The sequence below is a fragment of the Perognathus longimembris genome, chromosome 17, assembly GCF_023159225.1.
Source record: "Perognathus longimembris pacificus isolate PPM17 chromosome 17, ASM2315922v1, whole genome shotgun sequence".
Taxonomy (NCBI): Eukaryota; Metazoa; Chordata; class Mammalia; order Rodentia; family Heteromyidae; genus Perognathus; species Perognathus longimembris.
In genome coordinates this window covers 52470701-52486677 of record NC_063177.1, presented here as the reverse complement: position 1 = coordinate 52486677, position 15977 = coordinate 52470701, and the positions used below count along the sequence as shown (strand labels likewise).

Here is a 15977-nt window from a genome sequence, read left to right as displayed (position 1 = left end):
GCCAAGGTGTGAGACTCTTACCTCGAATTAACCACTCAAAAACCAGACGTGGAATTGTGGCTCTAAGTAGTACAGTGCTCTAGCTTCAAGGGAAAAAAAAAAGAGTTCAGGGACAGGGCTCAAGCCCTGAGTTCAAGCCCCACAACCGACAAAACAACCCACAAAACCGGGCACGCAAGTTAACTTGAGGCACACTGCAGTCCGGTTTAGACGATCTCGGCCGACACGAGAGAACTCCACGAAGGAAAAAAAACACACACTTCTGATCCCCCATGTTCCTTCAGCCTGTTTCCCAAGGGGGGTGGGGGGGGTGTCTATTGTGACCAGCAAGACCTCCTCCCGTCTACTTTTTCCCTCCCTGCTCCTAAGCTGAGGCTTGCTGCTCTCGGACCAGGGAACTACCCACTGGGGGTTCCAAAGCCTGCGGCAGTGGGGGGGGGGGGGGGAATGCTGTTCAATCAATGCACACAAGACTCCGGAGGAGCCCAGGAGCTTTTTTGGGGTGGGGGGGCCACAGCCCCGGCCCACACCGAAGGGACGGACACGCAGACACGTGGACGGACGCCGGTCTCCGGGGTCCTTCCACCCGGCTAGTCTTCCTCTCTCGTCAGTCCTGGGGGGGGGGGGGGAGGGCTGGGACCACCCTGGGAGGGGCCGGTGTGTGCGCGGTGTGTGCGGGGGGGGGGGGCGGGGGTGTCAGCGCGGCCTGCGTGGGTCCGGCGTCCTGTCACCTTCCAGTGGGCTCGAGCGAGGGCAGGGTCCCGCGGGCGGCCCGGGGGGGCTGCAGCGCGCGAGGCCCGCCGCCTCGGGGGGCGCCGTGGGCTCCTGTGGGCTGCTGAGCCCGCCAGGCTTCGAAGGCCCGCCCGGCCTGACAAGTGTGCGCCCGCATCCCCAGTTCCCGCCTTCCCCACTCGGACGGCGGGGACCGGGCCTCCCCACCCGCCCCGGCCAGAGGTTGGTGGCAGTTGGAAGTGGCTGGGACCGGCCCCAGCAGGTTGGAACCGGTCTGGGCCGGGCCGGAGGAGGAAAGGGGGAGGGGGAGGGAGAGGCCGCCTCGCGCTCTCCCTGCGCGCGTGACTCACGCTGGCCGCTGACGTCAGGCGTGCGCGCGCGGCGGGGGGGGCTCTACGTACGTGTAGTGCTGCGGTTTCTCGGGCTGTGCCTGCAGCACCTGAGCGGTAGCGGCCGGGGGCGCGGAGGAAGCTGCGGAGCCGCCGGGCCCGGGGCCCTTCGACATGGTCCTGTCTTCCTGCCTCTTCGCCGCTCCCCTTTTATTATTCAGTCTGCGCGGTCCGCGCCGAGGGCCCAGTGCGCCTGCGCCGCGCCACGAGAACGTGAAGACCTCCCGCACGGTAGCAAGCGTTGCTGGGAGTTGTAGTCCTCCATTCGGTCGAAATTTTACCGTCGGCTGAGGGTTGCTGCCAAAGCGCGGAACCACAATACCCAGGGGTCCTTGCAGACGGTGTCCCGGATGCTGAGCGGGCCGCGGTGGCTTCTGGGAATTGTAGTCCTACGCTCCGTTCTTACCGGCTGGTTTTGTGTTTCGCTGGGGGGGAATACCTTCCCTGAAACTGGAACCCCTGGAGTACGAGGGGCCCGGAGCTAACGAGGGCCTGAGGGCTCCTGAGAGACCGTGCCAGATGTGTTTTCCCTGCCGACAGAACGCTCGTCACCGCTTGGGCACGGGTCTAATGCCTGCTCCGAGCAGCTTGCGGATCACTGTCGGCTCTGAGCTGTGGACCTTGGGGCTGGGGACTGTAGACCCCCGGAGGCCGCCAGCCTTCTCCTCGTCCCCGAGGCAGGACTCAGCCGGAAGGCCTGGAGGAAAGCCAGCCCGCCTGCGGGGCCCGAGGTCCCTGCCCCCCTCCCAGCCGCGGCCCAGACGTGTCATTAACAATTACCAACCCCGAAACCTGGAGCCCCACCACGTCCCTCCTCCCTAGTGAATTCAACACCTGGCCGGACCAACCTGTTTCCAGTCCGTGAACGGCCAAGGACGAACTCCATCTCCATCTAGAGTGTTCTGAGGTACCCTGGCAAATCCCTAGGCTGTGGAGGAGCATCGTGCTAGAGAGAGTGCCCCGAAACACCCGGGCTTGAGGTGCAGAGCCTGCCAAGTATAATCCACCACTCCCTTCTCAAGCCTTTTCCTTTCCCCAGTTGGGAAAGTATTTTCTCTACCCCATCTTCCGCCAGCAAGGTAGTTTTTTATTCTTTGTTTTGTTTTCAGAGTAAGCCAATTGCCTCAGGCCTAGGCGTGTTTGATTCCTGGGCCTGGTACCTCACACGTGTAATCCTGGCATTAGGGAAGTTGAGCCGGATGGCAAATTGAAGGCCAACATGGACTAGTTAGCCAGTTCAAGGCTAGGAAGACCCTGCTTCAGATAACAACACACACACACACACACACACACACACACACACACACACACCAGCAACAAAATGATATATACAGGTATTTTAAGACTTGAGGTTTAATTCTGCTTTCTATATTGACTAATTGTTAAGACTGTCTTATTAGATGAAATCATTTTACTAGATGAAATTAGGGAGGATGGAGTGAAACTTTTTTTTAGTTCCCAGTAACATCACATTGGGAAGCCATGTTTTCAGCTTGCAATGTTGAGAAACTAGTATTTCCTAATCAGGCCGAATCAATTGTTTAGCAAGGAGGGCCTCTTGAAGATGCAGAATTCCAAAAGGATAAGTAGAAGTTCTAGTGTGTTACTTTAATCCTATAACTAAATTCAAGTAATTGGTTTATGTATCATCCCTGAACTAAATCAGTATGCTATCACTGCAGAAATATACTTCACAGCACTAAATTTTAAATAATAACAGCCAACCATGAGTTCCACACTAAACCTGTAATGGTAGAATTAGAGATGATAAGATGCTTAATTTACAGAAGAAACCAAAACCAAAACTAAGGGAAGTGAAGTCATTGTCACAAAGTTACTCAGCAAGTTGACCACAGAACAGAAACTAGGAGAATAACCAATGTTGCATCATATTTACTATGTTGTGTTGTGTTTGTGGAGTGTTAGGGATCAAACCCAGGGGCTCACCTTACCATGTCCAGTGAACACTCTACCACTGGACCCCGGACACATTTGCTTGTTTGCCTGCTTGTTTTGTTTTGTATTGGTCCTAAGGCTTGAACTTGGGGCCTGAGGATTGTCCCTTAGCTTTTTTTTTGCTCAAGGCTGGGGCCAGTTGAGCCACATTGGTGTTTAATTGGTGGAAAAACTCTCAAGGACTTTCCTGCCCCAGCTGGCTTCAAACTGTGATCCTCAGATCTCAGCTTCCCAAGTAGCTAGAAGACAGGTGTGAACCACCATACCCAGCTTGCTTTTTGCCTGGCTTGCTTTTGTTTTGATCGTATCTATTAGGAAGAAGAAAAACTTTATGAGACGACGACAAAGTAAGGGGGACAAGTTGTTTCCATTAATCATCTTTACATGGATAAATACACATCTGGACCTCATTCCTCCTAGAGCAGATTTTAGTTTCTCTTTAATAATTAGGAAAACGGGGCAGGGAATGGAATTGTACTTCCTTTGGAAGCATAAAAATGACAGGACTCAGGATATCCTAGAAAAACTTACAAACATAAGGAACACAAAAGGGATGTGTATAGTTCGTTTAGGAGCCTCTTCCTCCAGTGATCAATCCAAAAGAGAGGAAGGAAGGAAGGAAGGGAGGGAGGGAGGAAGGAAGGGAGGGAGGGAGGGAGGGAAGGAAGGAAAGGAGGGAGGGAGGGAGGGAGGAAGGGAGGAAGGAAGGAGAGAGAAACTAAGGCTGCTTCCCAGAGCATTTGACACCTATGTGGATCTAAATAGTCTCATTTCTTGGCTTTTTACAAATTTTGCAAATTTAGTAAGAGCCTCCATCTTGGTTTATCTTCTTGGTTACAGTGTGAAAGATATTGTGTGAGTTTTGTCCCTACCCCAAAGTTTGAGAAGGCAGAAATTAAAGTTGATTGGATTACCAGATGAGAGATAGGGTATAGGTCTGTGGTAGAGCACTTAACTAGCATATAGAGGTTCTTGGTTTGATTTTTCAGGACCACAAACAAATAATTTAAGCCAATTGCAGGTGACTCGTGTCTATTATCCTAGCTACCTGGGTCATTTTTTTTTTCACTGAACACTCACAGACATTAGTAGGAGGTGATGGGCTATATCCATAATCCCAGCATTAAGGAGACAGAGGAAGAACAAAAGACCAGCCTGTTTCACTTTTCTGGGATTTGTTTAACCCGTCTTCACCTTAAGCTTTTTATTTTTGGTTGGTTCTGTAGCTTGAACTCAGAGCCTGAGCCTCTTTGTGCTCAAGGCTAGTGCTCTACCTCTTGAGGCACAGTGCCACTTTTTGCTTCTTCTGAGTAGTTTATTGGAGATAAGAGTTTCACAGGGCTGGGAATGTGGCTTCGTGGTAGAATGCCTAGCATGCATGAAGCCCTGGGTTCCATTCCTCAGGACCACATAAACAGGAAAAGCTAAAAGTGGCACTGCGGCTCAAGTGGTAGAGTGCTAAGCTTTGGGAAAAAGAAGCTCAGGGACAGTGCTCAGGCCCTGAGTTCAAGTCCCAGGACTGGCAAAAAAAAATTCAGACTTTCCTACCAAGGCAGGATTCAAACCATGATCCTCAGATCTTACCCTCTTTTTTTTTTTTTTTGGTCAGTCCTGGGCCTTGGACTCAGGGCCTGAGCACTGTCCCTGGCTTCTTCCAGCTCAAGGCTAGCACTCTGCCACTTGAGCCACAGCGCCACTTCTGGCCGTTTTCCGTATATGTGGTGCTGGGGAATCGAACCTAGGGCTTCGTGTATCCGAGGCAGGCACTCTTGCCACTAGGCTATATCCCCAGCCCCAGATCTTACCCTCTTGAGTAGCTAGGATTATAGGCATGAGCTACCAGCACCTAGCCTTAACTCTAAACTTTTTTCATTATTATTATCATTATTTATATAAATGAAGTATCTGGAAAACTGAGCGTTGCAGTCTAATCAACATACATATTTAGGTAAAATCAGAGATTAACATTTTTTACATATTTGTCATTTTTCTTGTCAGACTATCTGGCATTTATGTCATTAAATGCCAGATGTTTAGGTTGTTGTGTGTGTTTTGTGTTGGACCTGGGCTGAAACTCAGGGCTCAAAGCTTGCTTGCTCACAACTGACAATCTACTACTTGAGTCAACCCTCCAGTATTCTGCTAGTTAATAAATGAAGTATTTCCGATTTTTCAGTCTAGAATGGCTTTAAACCTTGAGCCCTCTGATCTCATCCTGCTTAGTAACTAGGATTACCGGGAAGAACCACCCGTGTCCGCTGTTTTTTGTTGTTTTTGTTTGTTTGTTTGTTTGGTGGTACTGGGAGTTGAACTCTGATCTTTACTCTTGACAGGCTAGGAATCTTTACAACCACACCTTTAGAGCCACACCTTCATCCCATCTGACCTCGAAGACTCTGCCACCTAGATTGGATTTTCCTGTTTACATTTTGGTTGGAAAACCTTTCAGCTCTTGGTTGAGATGGGATCTTGCTAACGCCCTCCTTCCACCCCCTTCTTCCCCTGGATAGCCTCAAACCATGAGCTTCCCACTCTTTTCCTACCTCAGCATCTGGGATTACAAGGCATCAACCATGCCTTGATCCATCGAATTGTCTTTTCTTTATTCTCTATGGACGCACGTACCATTTTTTTTTCACTGCTATATTCAGTTGCACTGCGTAATTCAAGAATTTGTTGCCAAATAAGTAACTTCTTTAACTTTAAACATATTGAAATCACAAAATATATTGTGATGGTCCAAAATAAACATACAGAAGTATGCATTCCAAACTCATTTATTGACATTTATTTGTTACTCCTCCCACGAAAGAACCGCTTTTTGACTAAAACTATAATTTCATATTTACTGGGATTCCCATATTAAACTGTGCTTAACAATCAAAATGTCATGAAGAGAAAATAAGCCTGGGAATGCATTTTACTTCACACTTTTAAATATTTACACACACTTCTTTCAAATAGCCTCTTCTCCTGCATGGCATTAGCTGGAAGTTCAGACTCCTGCCTATCCTGAGTTGCTCTAATCCAGATAGGGACCAACGCAAGTCATTTGCATTGACTTTCTAGTGTAGAGCTTTGGAACCAAGGGAAGGATCCAAACATAGCTCCATTTTATCCAATCAGAAGGGCGGCTTAGTGCTAAACTCTGATTTGTCCATTCCTCTTTGCATCTGTCCAATCGCGAAACAACTTTAACAGCCAATCAGCGACCTAAGCCTCCACCAATCAGCGGACAGGGCCGAAGCACGGCCTTTGTGTCGGGAGATGTCAGAGCGTCCGCGAAGGCGCCCGCCAATAGGAAAAGTCGTTGGTGTATGCAAATAAGGTTTCTATGACGTAGGGACGCAGCGTGAAGCGTGAGTATAAATAAGGAGGCGTCGGGGGCTTTGGAGCGCAGAGCGGTTTGGTCGTTCGTTGGGATACTATCGTCCCTGAGCTCGCCAACTGCACCTCTTCACTGAGGAACAGCGGCGGCGCGGTGGTCCGAGGAGCGGCCCGAGACTTCGGCTTTGGGTGAGTCCGCCTTCGCGGGCCCCGGTTTCCGGGTGCTCTGAGGCTCCGGCCGCTGTCGGTTCCACGGCCCGCAGCCGTTGGAGCGGACTGTCGGCGGTGCTGCCGCTTTCCCGGCGGCTGGCGGTGGGGGGGGGGGAATAAGGGCCCCGATCTCCCCCCTGGGTTTCTTTCCGGCCTCGAGTACGTCTTCTGGCCGGCGATTCAGAGGTCCGGACGGGTTCCGGGCCTCCGCCCGTCGAGGGAGGGAAGTGGCTCCTCCCCGCTCCCCCCCCCTCCCCCCCCTCCCCGCGCCCGGGGGAGGCGGCTGCTCCGCGCGCCTGAGTCATTAGGTGATGGGGGGGGGGCGGGGGAGGCGGCGCTGCCGTGCCCGGGCCTGGCGGCGGCGGGTCGGGAAGCCGGGTGCGGGGCGCGGGGCACTCCTCGCCCCACCCCACCCCCACCCCCGTACGGGGGCCGAGTTGACGAGTCCTCGATCTTGACTCCCCGCGTCGTTTTTCGTTCTCGAAGGTGAGAGAAAATGGCTCGAACCAAGCAGACTGCTCGTAAATCCACCGGTGGGAAGGCCCCGCGCAAGCAGCTGGCCACCAAGGCTGCCCGGAAAAGCGCGCCCTCTACCGGCGGGGTGAAGAAGCCCCATCGCTACAGGTAGGCACGGCTGCGGGGAACAATGGCTTGGCTGCGGGCCGCCTGTGTGGGTGGCCCTGTGCCCTGATCCTCCCGGGTGTCCTCCCCTTCCCCCACCCCCCCCCCTTTTTTTTTCTTAACGTTGCTTTCTGCTCGTTCCAGGCCCGGCACTGTGGCTCTTCGAGAGATTCGTCGTTACCAGAAATCCACTGAGCTGCTCATCCGGAAGCTGCCTTTCCAGAGGTTGGTGAGAGAGATCGCTCAGGATTTTAAGACAGACCTGAGGTTTCAGAGTGCTGCCATCGGTGCGCTTCAGGTAACCAGGAACAAAGGGGTTTGGAAGCCCTGGGGCAGGGCTGGTGTGGTTTCACCCGGACCAGAGTTAATGGTGTGGCTCTTGTCCTCAACAGGAGGCTAGTGAAGCATACCTGGTGGGTTTGTTTGAAGATACCAATCTGTGTGCCATCCACGCCAAGAGAGTCACCATCATGCCCAAAGACATCCAGTTGGCTCGCCGGATACGGGGAGAGAGAGCTTAAGTGAAGGCAGTTTTTATGGCGTTTTGTAGTAAATTCTGTAAAATACTTTGGTTTAATTTGTGACTTTTTTTGTAAGAAATTGTTTATAATATGTTGCATTTGTACTTAAGTCATTCCATCTTTCACTCAGGATGAATGGGAAAGTGACTGTTCACAGATCTCAGTGGTGCGCACTGGGCTCAGGAGTGACAAGTTGCTAATATGCAGAAGGGATGGGTGATACTTCTTGCTTCTCATGATGCATGTTTCTGTATGTTAATGACTTGTTGGGTAGCTATTAAGGTACTAGAGTTGATAAATGTGTACAGGGTCCTTTTGCAATAAAACTGGTTATGACTTGATCCAAGTGTTTAACAATTGGGGCTGTTAAGTCTGACCATACATCACTGTGATAGAATGTGGGCTTTTTCAAGGGTGAAGATACAAGTCTTAACCACAGTGTAACTTACAGTTTCCTTAAGAAAAAAAAAAAGTAAACCTGGCAGCTATAGAATACACTATGTGCATTTATAATAGCTATTTTATATATTGTAGTGTCAACATTTTTAAATTAAATGTTTTACATCCACAAGTGGTGGGGAGTCTTGTCATTAAGGTGTGTATAATTTAGAGTCCAGTTGGTGTTCTAACTAGACTGCACTTGTTTTCATAGTATAATGCTGTATGCATATTAATACCTTGCATAAGTCCTCATTCTACCACATGTGAACTAACCTTTTAGCTGATAATGCAAACACTAACGGGGATTTTATTTATAAAGGGCTCTAGAATACAAGTTTTTCGCACCAGCATCATCTGTTACTAATCTAAGCTAGTTAGTGCCGCTTTTCATTGTGTTGTGGTTGATTTCATAACTAGGCTTGAGGTTCTTTTTCTCTTTTGAGGAAATACCAAGGTTTGTTCTTTTCCTTGTGGAGTTTAGTGTAAACTTGGATGGGGGAGGAGCATTGCAGATGCAGCTAATTAGCCCCGTGCAATTCAAGATGGTGTTTGGTTAGGTTACTTCTGGTTACTGTCCTAGGAAAACCCTTTTTCTAGAGATGGCCTTCCAAATTCATCCTTCTATTGAAGTTTTTAGGTCAATTATGTATGTTGAGTAAATTTTACAAATAAACTTGTTTATCCAACTAAGTGTCAGAAAACTAAATTGACTGTATAGAGCTTTTAATACACCCATTGCCTAGGTTCATATCCTGGTGTTTTGAGTTTAGGTTACTTCAGCTTTTTTGCTTGGTAGATGCACCATTTATGTGCAGGGATCATTTTAGCATGTTGAGCAGCCCCTTGCTCATAAGTGCCATGATAGGGGCTGAGATGTAGTTCTGTGGTGTGAGCACTTAACTAGCATGAAGCCCTTGGGTTTGGTCCCCCAGCACTGCGCAAAAGCCATGATGCTGTGCTTGTAGTCTGTGTGGCATGCTCCCTACCCCCACCCTTTTTAAACATTAAAGGATAATGAATAAATAGCTAAATTACAAGGAAAATTTTTTCAGGGCTCCACTGTGCATGTGGATCTTTCAGGCAGGCTAGGGTTCTATGCAAATGAACAGGCTGGAAGCGGGGAGTAATACAAGCCTGCTGTGCGCCATGCGTGGTAGTGTATGTAGTAATCTGGGCGTTTGCAAAGTGGTATTTTTGGAAGGGGTTCTTGTCCGTAGCTGGAGCCACACAAAAATGCATAGTATGTTAACATCAATAAGACATAGCAGCCCATCATAATCATTCCAGTGCAGCTGCTGTAAAAAGAAACCACTTGCAACAGGGCTTTTTTGCTGGCTAGTTGGAGATAAGAGACTTTGTGCTGGCCTCAAACTGCAGTCCTCTAGGTTTTGGCCCTCATTTGGATTAAAGGCAGGAGCCACTGGCACGTAGCTTTTAAGGCGTTTGTTTCAGTGAGTTTTGGTCAGTTTGAAATTCAGAAGTGCTTGAGAGGCAAGACAGGTTTAAAAGTTGAGTCCAATACAAGAAACACGTGACAAATTTCCTCGTGCTCCTGAGTGCCGCTGAGATCCTAGATACTGGAATGGGCTGTGTTCCGAAGAGTGGCAGTGAACAGACAAGGACGTGGGGATGTCCTGACGTAACTGGTAACCCAAGTGGGTGGCACTGTTGAAGCTTACCCGCAATCTGCAGCCTGAAGTTAGAAGGCTCTAAGCTACTACTTAGAAGAATAGTGTAACTTTGGCTCTTCCGCACTCCCTTGAGGTCACTTAACCCAGAACACAAATATTTTTTTGGTTCTAGGAGGCTGCCCCTCCAGGATAACCCTGAGTTAAGGGCAATGGACTGGAATCTGTAAGGAAGAAAGCAAAAGTTGGAGCTGTTGAAGGTATCCTGTGCCCATGATGGATGAGATAAAATAAAGTTTTGGATTGCAGATTTTTTCATCTTGTTAATGGTTTTCATTCAAATGAGTTGTCTGACAAGCTTGAGGTGTGTGGAGAGCCTGGCCTGAGTCAGCAGGGCATTGGGTGGAGAAAGCACATTCATAAGCTAGGTGGGTAGATGACTGTTCCTACGTGACACCCGTCACTCAGGACACTGACGGTTTATTTCCCTGGAACTGTTGTATAAATAGTGCCTGTTAATGTCCAACTGTTTGGTTTGGCGAATTAATCTGACTTTCTGCTTGTCCATGTGCAATGGGAATCCAGTAATTTTTTTTCTTTTTCTTTTTGGTGGGGAGTGGGAGGCGGTCCTGGGGTCCAGGTGCTTGCACTCTGCCAAGGGAGCTGTCCTTGAGCTTGTTTTGTCCAAGGCTAGTGCTCTACCACTTGAGCCACAGCACCAACTTGCTGCTGTTTTTTTGTTTTGTTTATTTCTAGTTCATTAGAGATGAGAGTCTCATGAACTTTCCGTCCTGGGCTTGCTTTGAACCAGGATCCTCAAATCTCAGTCTACTAACTAGCTAGGATTACAAGCGTGAGCCTCCAGCACTAAGCCCAGTAATTTATTTATATAGCTAGTCCTGGGGCTTGAACTCCAGGGTCTGGGCATTGATTCAGCTTTTTTGTCCAAGACTGGTGCTCTACTACTTGAGCCACAGCTCTTCTTTTCAGTGATTAGTTGGAGATAAGGAGCTTCATGGACTTTTCCTGCCCAAGGCTGACTTCAAAACAAAGTCCTCGGGCTAGGGATATGGCCTAGTGGCAAGAGTGCCTGCCTCATATACATGAGGCCCTTGGTTTGATTCCCCAGCACCACATATACAGAAAAAATGGCCAGAAGTGGCGCTGTGGCTCAAGTGGCAGAGTGCTAGCTAGCCTTGAGCAACAAGAAGCCAGGGACAGTGCTCAGGCCCTGAGTCCAAGTCACAGGACTGGCAAAAACAAAACAAACAAAAAAAGTCCTCAGGTTTCAGTCTCCGTGAACCACCTGTGCCCAGGGGCAATTTTTTTTTTGGGGGGGGGGAGGGCGGGTCCTGGAGCTTGAAGGCCTAGGCACTGTCCCTGAGCTGCCTTTTTGCTCAAAGTTACTACTCTACCACTTGAGCCACAGCACCACTTGCAGCTTTTGCTGAGTAGTTTATTGGAGCCTCATAGACTTTTCTGCCTGGGCTGGTTTTGAGCTCTCCTCAGATCTCAGCCTCCTGAGTAGCTAGGATTACAGGTGTGAGCCACGGGCACTGGGCTTCGTTAGCTTTTCAGCCTCCCTTGTTCCTGGCTCCTGGCTCACAGTGATGTGATGTGATCTGTAACAAACACCTTAACGGCTGAGCACTCTTGCTGCCTGTAATCCTAGCTACTCAAAACGCTCAGGTCAGGAGAATCAGAGTTTGAAGCCAGCCTGACCAGAAAAGCCCACAAACCTCCATCTCCAAAATAACCAGAAAAGGCAAGCTAGAGGCATGGATCAAGTAGTAGTGCACCAAACACAAAGACCCTAAGTTCAAATCCTGGTAATCTGTCAGGAAAAAACAGGACCCTGCTGACCCGAGCCATCTGTCCCCCCTAGTGCCTCCTCTTCCAGCCGGGGACCTCCACTGCCGCCCAGGGTACAGGGAAAAGCACTTTGCTGGTAGACTGGAAATGCACATCCACTTACTCTCATCCCTTCACTGAATCATTCCTCAACTTTCCCCAGCACCGAGTCCCTGCTGCCTGCCCCGCTTGCCAGCTCCTGCAGGCTGCCTTCTGCCTGGCGCGTCGGCTGGGGGCGGGAGCCGCCGAGAAGCCGGTCCTTTCTCCTGCCTACGTTTGGACCAGGGAGAAACCCAGAGGCTGGCCCTTCAGTTTCTGCAAGATCCAGGGGCGGGGGGCGGGGAGGGACAGTCTGTACCCCTTTTCCTGAAGGCATTGCCTTCCTGGGGGAGGTATGATGTGGTCCACTGGGGCTGAGAACCTTGGACATCCTGTCCCCACCCTCGCTCACCGTGCTGTGTGGCAGGAGCATTTCACAGTCGCCAGTCCACGCCCCGGGACGTGGAGGTCCCTTGGCAACACCTCTCCTGGACAGTTGGCCGCTTCGCCCTGCCTCCTCCTCGTGGGCATCTGTCAAGGAGATGCCTTCGTCTCACAGACCTCATCCGCTTGGATCACCAGCTGGCTGTCTCGCCAGCACTGTCAGCTGGTTATGGGCAAGCACACTTGAAGAGAGAGCCAGACTTGATTCACGTTGCCACCCAAATCATCCCCCGGCTCCCCCCGAGAAAGGAATTGGAGCCTGGTGGCTTCCATCCTAGTGCATTTTGCTTTTTGTTGTTGGTGCTGGTCCTGGGGCTTGAACTCTGGGCCTGAGCTTTTTTGCTCAAGGCTAGTGTTCTACCACTGGAGCCACAGCAACACTTCAGGCTTTGAACTGAAGAGCTCTGGGACGGTGCCCAGGCCCAGAGTTCAAGCCCCACAACCAATAAAAGAAAAAAAGTTTTTTCCTTGGTACCAAGGCTTGTACTCAGGTCTCTTGTTCTCTCTTAGCTTTCTTGCTCATGGCCGGCACTCTATCACTTGCACCATGGCTTCAGCTTGGCTTTTTGCTGGTTAATTGGAGATGGAGTTGCTTGGACTTTTCTGCATGAGCTAGCTTTGAACTGTGATCCCTCGGGTCTCAAGCCTCTTGAGCAGCTAGGGTTACAACCATGAGCCACTGGCACCTGATGGAGCAGTACCCCTTAGCGGTCTGCCCTACACAAAGCTCCAACCCCATGCTGTTACTTTGCCCTATAAGGGAAGCTAAAAGGTTCTGCAGGTACGAGCTATGGGGAAACAAGGACAGACAGACTGTAGCTCCTGGAAGCACTAGATGGCCACATGATCTGGAAAGGGGCTCAGTAGATAAAATGGGTTAGGGTCAGGTCCTGGAAGCTACTAGCTCTTGAGCAGGACACTGTAGTTCTAGGAATCTATACAGGGTGCGCCTGAGAGAGATGTCCATCTCAGACATCGCCAGGATCAATGACAAGAAGGCTTTGGGAGCCAAGTACCTGTGGCTCAAGGTCCAGGCATCTTGGGCCCAGTTTCCTGATGCAGCCTCCAGTATGTGCCTCTCCGGCTCCCCACCCTTCATTAGCCTCAGCCCTCTGAAGCATGGACAGCTGCAGGGACAGCTGCAACTTCCTGGACAGGGAAAATGCCAGAAGAGATGGCTACAGCCCTGAGCTGTGTCTTGAAAGTCTGACTTTACTCCCTGGTCATTGATGAGGTGGTCTTCAGTCTAAAAGGCAGGAACTTCAGGGACAGAGTGGGGCCATGAAAAAAAGACAAGACCTGCAGCCTGCGAGCCGGTTTCTCTGCTCAAGAGGGCATCTAAGGCCAAGGAGACGGCTGGCACTTCAAAGGCAGGGACTCTTGTCTGCCCCTAGAGTCGTGACTGGCACATAGCAGAAGCTCAGACATGTTTGCTGACCAAACCAAATGGCCCTGGCAGCCTACAGCACAACTGGCTAGCTTTGCTTCCAGCACCGGCAGGAAATAATGAGTTTGATTCCCCAGTTCCAACCCCCAGGGCTCTGACTGTGGCTTTGCAACAGGGAGTGTCCTGTGTAGAACTGGGACTCCAGTGATTTGGGAGAGCACTGTCTCCCACTGAGAAGAGGCTGAGCTTTGGGATCTTGGCATTTTTGTAAGCAGATGCTAGCAGAGTAAAAGCCACAAGAGCCTGAAGTAATACTGGGGACAGGATAGTGACACAGAAAATGACTTCAGGTGCCAGGCACCAGTGGTTTGACACCTATAATCCTAGGCACTCAGGAGGCTGAGATCTGAGGATCAATGTTCCAAGCCAGCCCAGGCGGAAAAGTCCCTGTGAGACTTGTATCTCCAATTAACCACTCAATAACCAGAAGTGACGCTGTGGCTCAAGCGGTAGAGCACTAGCCTTGAGCACAAAGAGGCTCAGGGACAGTGCCCAAGCCCTGAGTTCAAGTTCTACAATTGATTAAAAAAATGACTTCAGGGGCTGGGAATATGGCCTAGTGGCAAGAGTGCTTGCTCCATATACATGAAGCCCTGGGTTCGATTCCCCAGCACCACATATATAGAAGACAGCCAGAAGTGGCGCTGTGGCTCAAGTGGCTGAGTGCTAGCCTTGAACAAAAAGAAGCCAGGGACAGTGTTCAGGCCCTGAGTCCAAGGCCCAGGACTGGCAAAAAAAAAAAAAAAGACTTCAGAATCAGACAGATACTAATTCAAAGCCCATCTCTGTTATCTCCATCTGCAAAATGGAAATACGAAAGTAGCTTATCTAGTAGGTTTGTAATTGTAAGGATTTAATGAGACAATCTGTACAAAGCTTGGCAATACTAAGCTTTAGGGTTAACTATGAAAAAAAAAAGATTACATAGCTAAGCACTTTCTGTGATGTACATGATGGCAGTTTCTACAGTGCTGATATCAACACGGAACCATGGAATGCCAGCTGGCCCATTTGGAAGGACTGACACCCAGCCAAAATATGCCTGCAAGGCAATGCTGGTTGTTTATCTCACGTGTCTGTTCTTGTTTTTTTTTTTTAATTTAAATTTTATTGTAATGTACAGAGGGGTTACAGTTACTGTAAGCTTATAGAATGCCCCTGGCCCAGACTCTGAGCTGCCTTTGGCAATGTGACTCCGCCCTTGGCTAATGATACCTGAGGGGCAGGCGGAGCACCTCCCACCTTAGTTGCAGGAAGGTATAATGACCCCCTAAGGGAGAATTCGGGGGCCAATTCCTTTACTCCTCTGTGGGAACTTGGCCTTGCCGGCCCTGCTGGCAATAAACTCTTTTGCTCTACGTGACTTCGTCTATGGTCTCTGGTTTTCTGGGATGATTTTCCTTTCAGTTACTAAAGTCAGATAATGAATATATTTCATTTTTAACAGTGTTACCCTTCCCTCATTTTCTCCCTAAGTGTCTTTTCTTACTGGTCAGTGCCCTAGACTTTTTTGTGTGCATGGTGGTACAGGGGCTTGAACTCAGGGCCTGGGCCCTATCCCTTCAAACATTGATCGTCGGTTCTCAGTCTTCCAGGTAGATAGGATTATCAGTGTAAGCACACAGCGTCCAGCTTGCCCTGGACTTCTGTGGCTAAGTGTGTGTGTGTGTGTGTGTGTGTGTGTGTGTGTGCCAGTACTGGGTTGTAATGCAAAGGGAGGAGACAAAATTAACTTTGTTTTGCCAGTCCTGGGGCTTCAACTCAGGGCCTGAGCACTGTCTCTGGCTTCCTTTGCTCAAGGCTAGCACTCTACCACTTGAGCCACAGCGTCACAACTGGTTTTTTCTGTTTATGTGGTGCTGAGGAATCCAGGGCTTCATGCATGCTAGGCAAGCACTCTACCACTAAGCCACATTCCAAGATCCAGAATGTTTATATTCTTACAGTAAAAGGGTAAACTGATATTTATATGATAAAGGAATGTTTTGGGGGAAAAAAAGAGCTGGGAGCATGGCTCAAGTAGTAGTGAACTTAGCATTCTGTTTATTTTGTTTTGTTTTGTTTTTGTCGCCCGTCCTGGGGCGTGGACGCAGGGCCTGAGCACTGTCCCTGGCTTCTTTTTGCTCAAGGCTAGCACTCTACCTCTTGAGCCACAGTGCCACTTCCGGCTTTCTTCTATATATGTGGCGCTGAGGAATCAAATCCAGGGCTTCATGTATAGGAGGCAAGCACTTTACCACTAGGCCATATTCCCAGCCTAAACAGCATTCTGGAGACCCTGGATCCATCTCTTCCCCAGTACTGCTGATAAACTCACACACATACCACATACACAGACACACACCCATTCATAGCAAAATACCCATTGTTG

The 15977-nt window shown here is 49.7% G+C and overlaps 2 protein-coding genes across 5 annotated transcripts in view; one reads left to right on the top strand and one right to left on the bottom strand.

Moving 5' to 3' along the window:
• Unk (unk zinc finger) overlaps positions 1 to 1308 on the bottom strand; it is a 34479-nt gene extending 33171 nt beyond the window's left edge. For 3 of the 4 annotated variants that reach the window (XM_048365922.1, XM_048365923.1, XM_048365924.1), the window contains exon 1: positions 1134 to 1294. In XM_048365922.1, the coding sequence (XP_048221879.1) occupies positions 1134 to 1237 (104 nt within the window). In that variant the 5' untranslated portion in view covers positions 1238 to 1294. Of the gene's footprint in view, positions 1 to 1133 lie in introns of all 4 variants that reach the window. The other variant, XM_048365921.1, reaches the window with a different exon arrangement.
• Positions 1309 to 6452: 5144 nt separating this feature from the next.
• Positions 6453 to 10140, top strand: LOC125365701 (histone H3.3A). Its single transcript, XM_048365934.1, has 5 exons — positions 6453 to 6593; positions 7101 to 7238; positions 7380 to 7533; positions 7628 to 7756; positions 10001 to 10140. Exons 2-4 carry the CDS (start codon positions 7111 to 7113, stop codon positions 7754 to 7756), a joined length of 411 nt encoding a protein of 136 aa, XP_048221891.1. The 5' UTR covers positions 6453 to 6593; positions 7101 to 7110; the 3' UTR covers positions 10001 to 10140.
• Positions 10141 to 15977: the final 5837 nt, after the last annotated feature.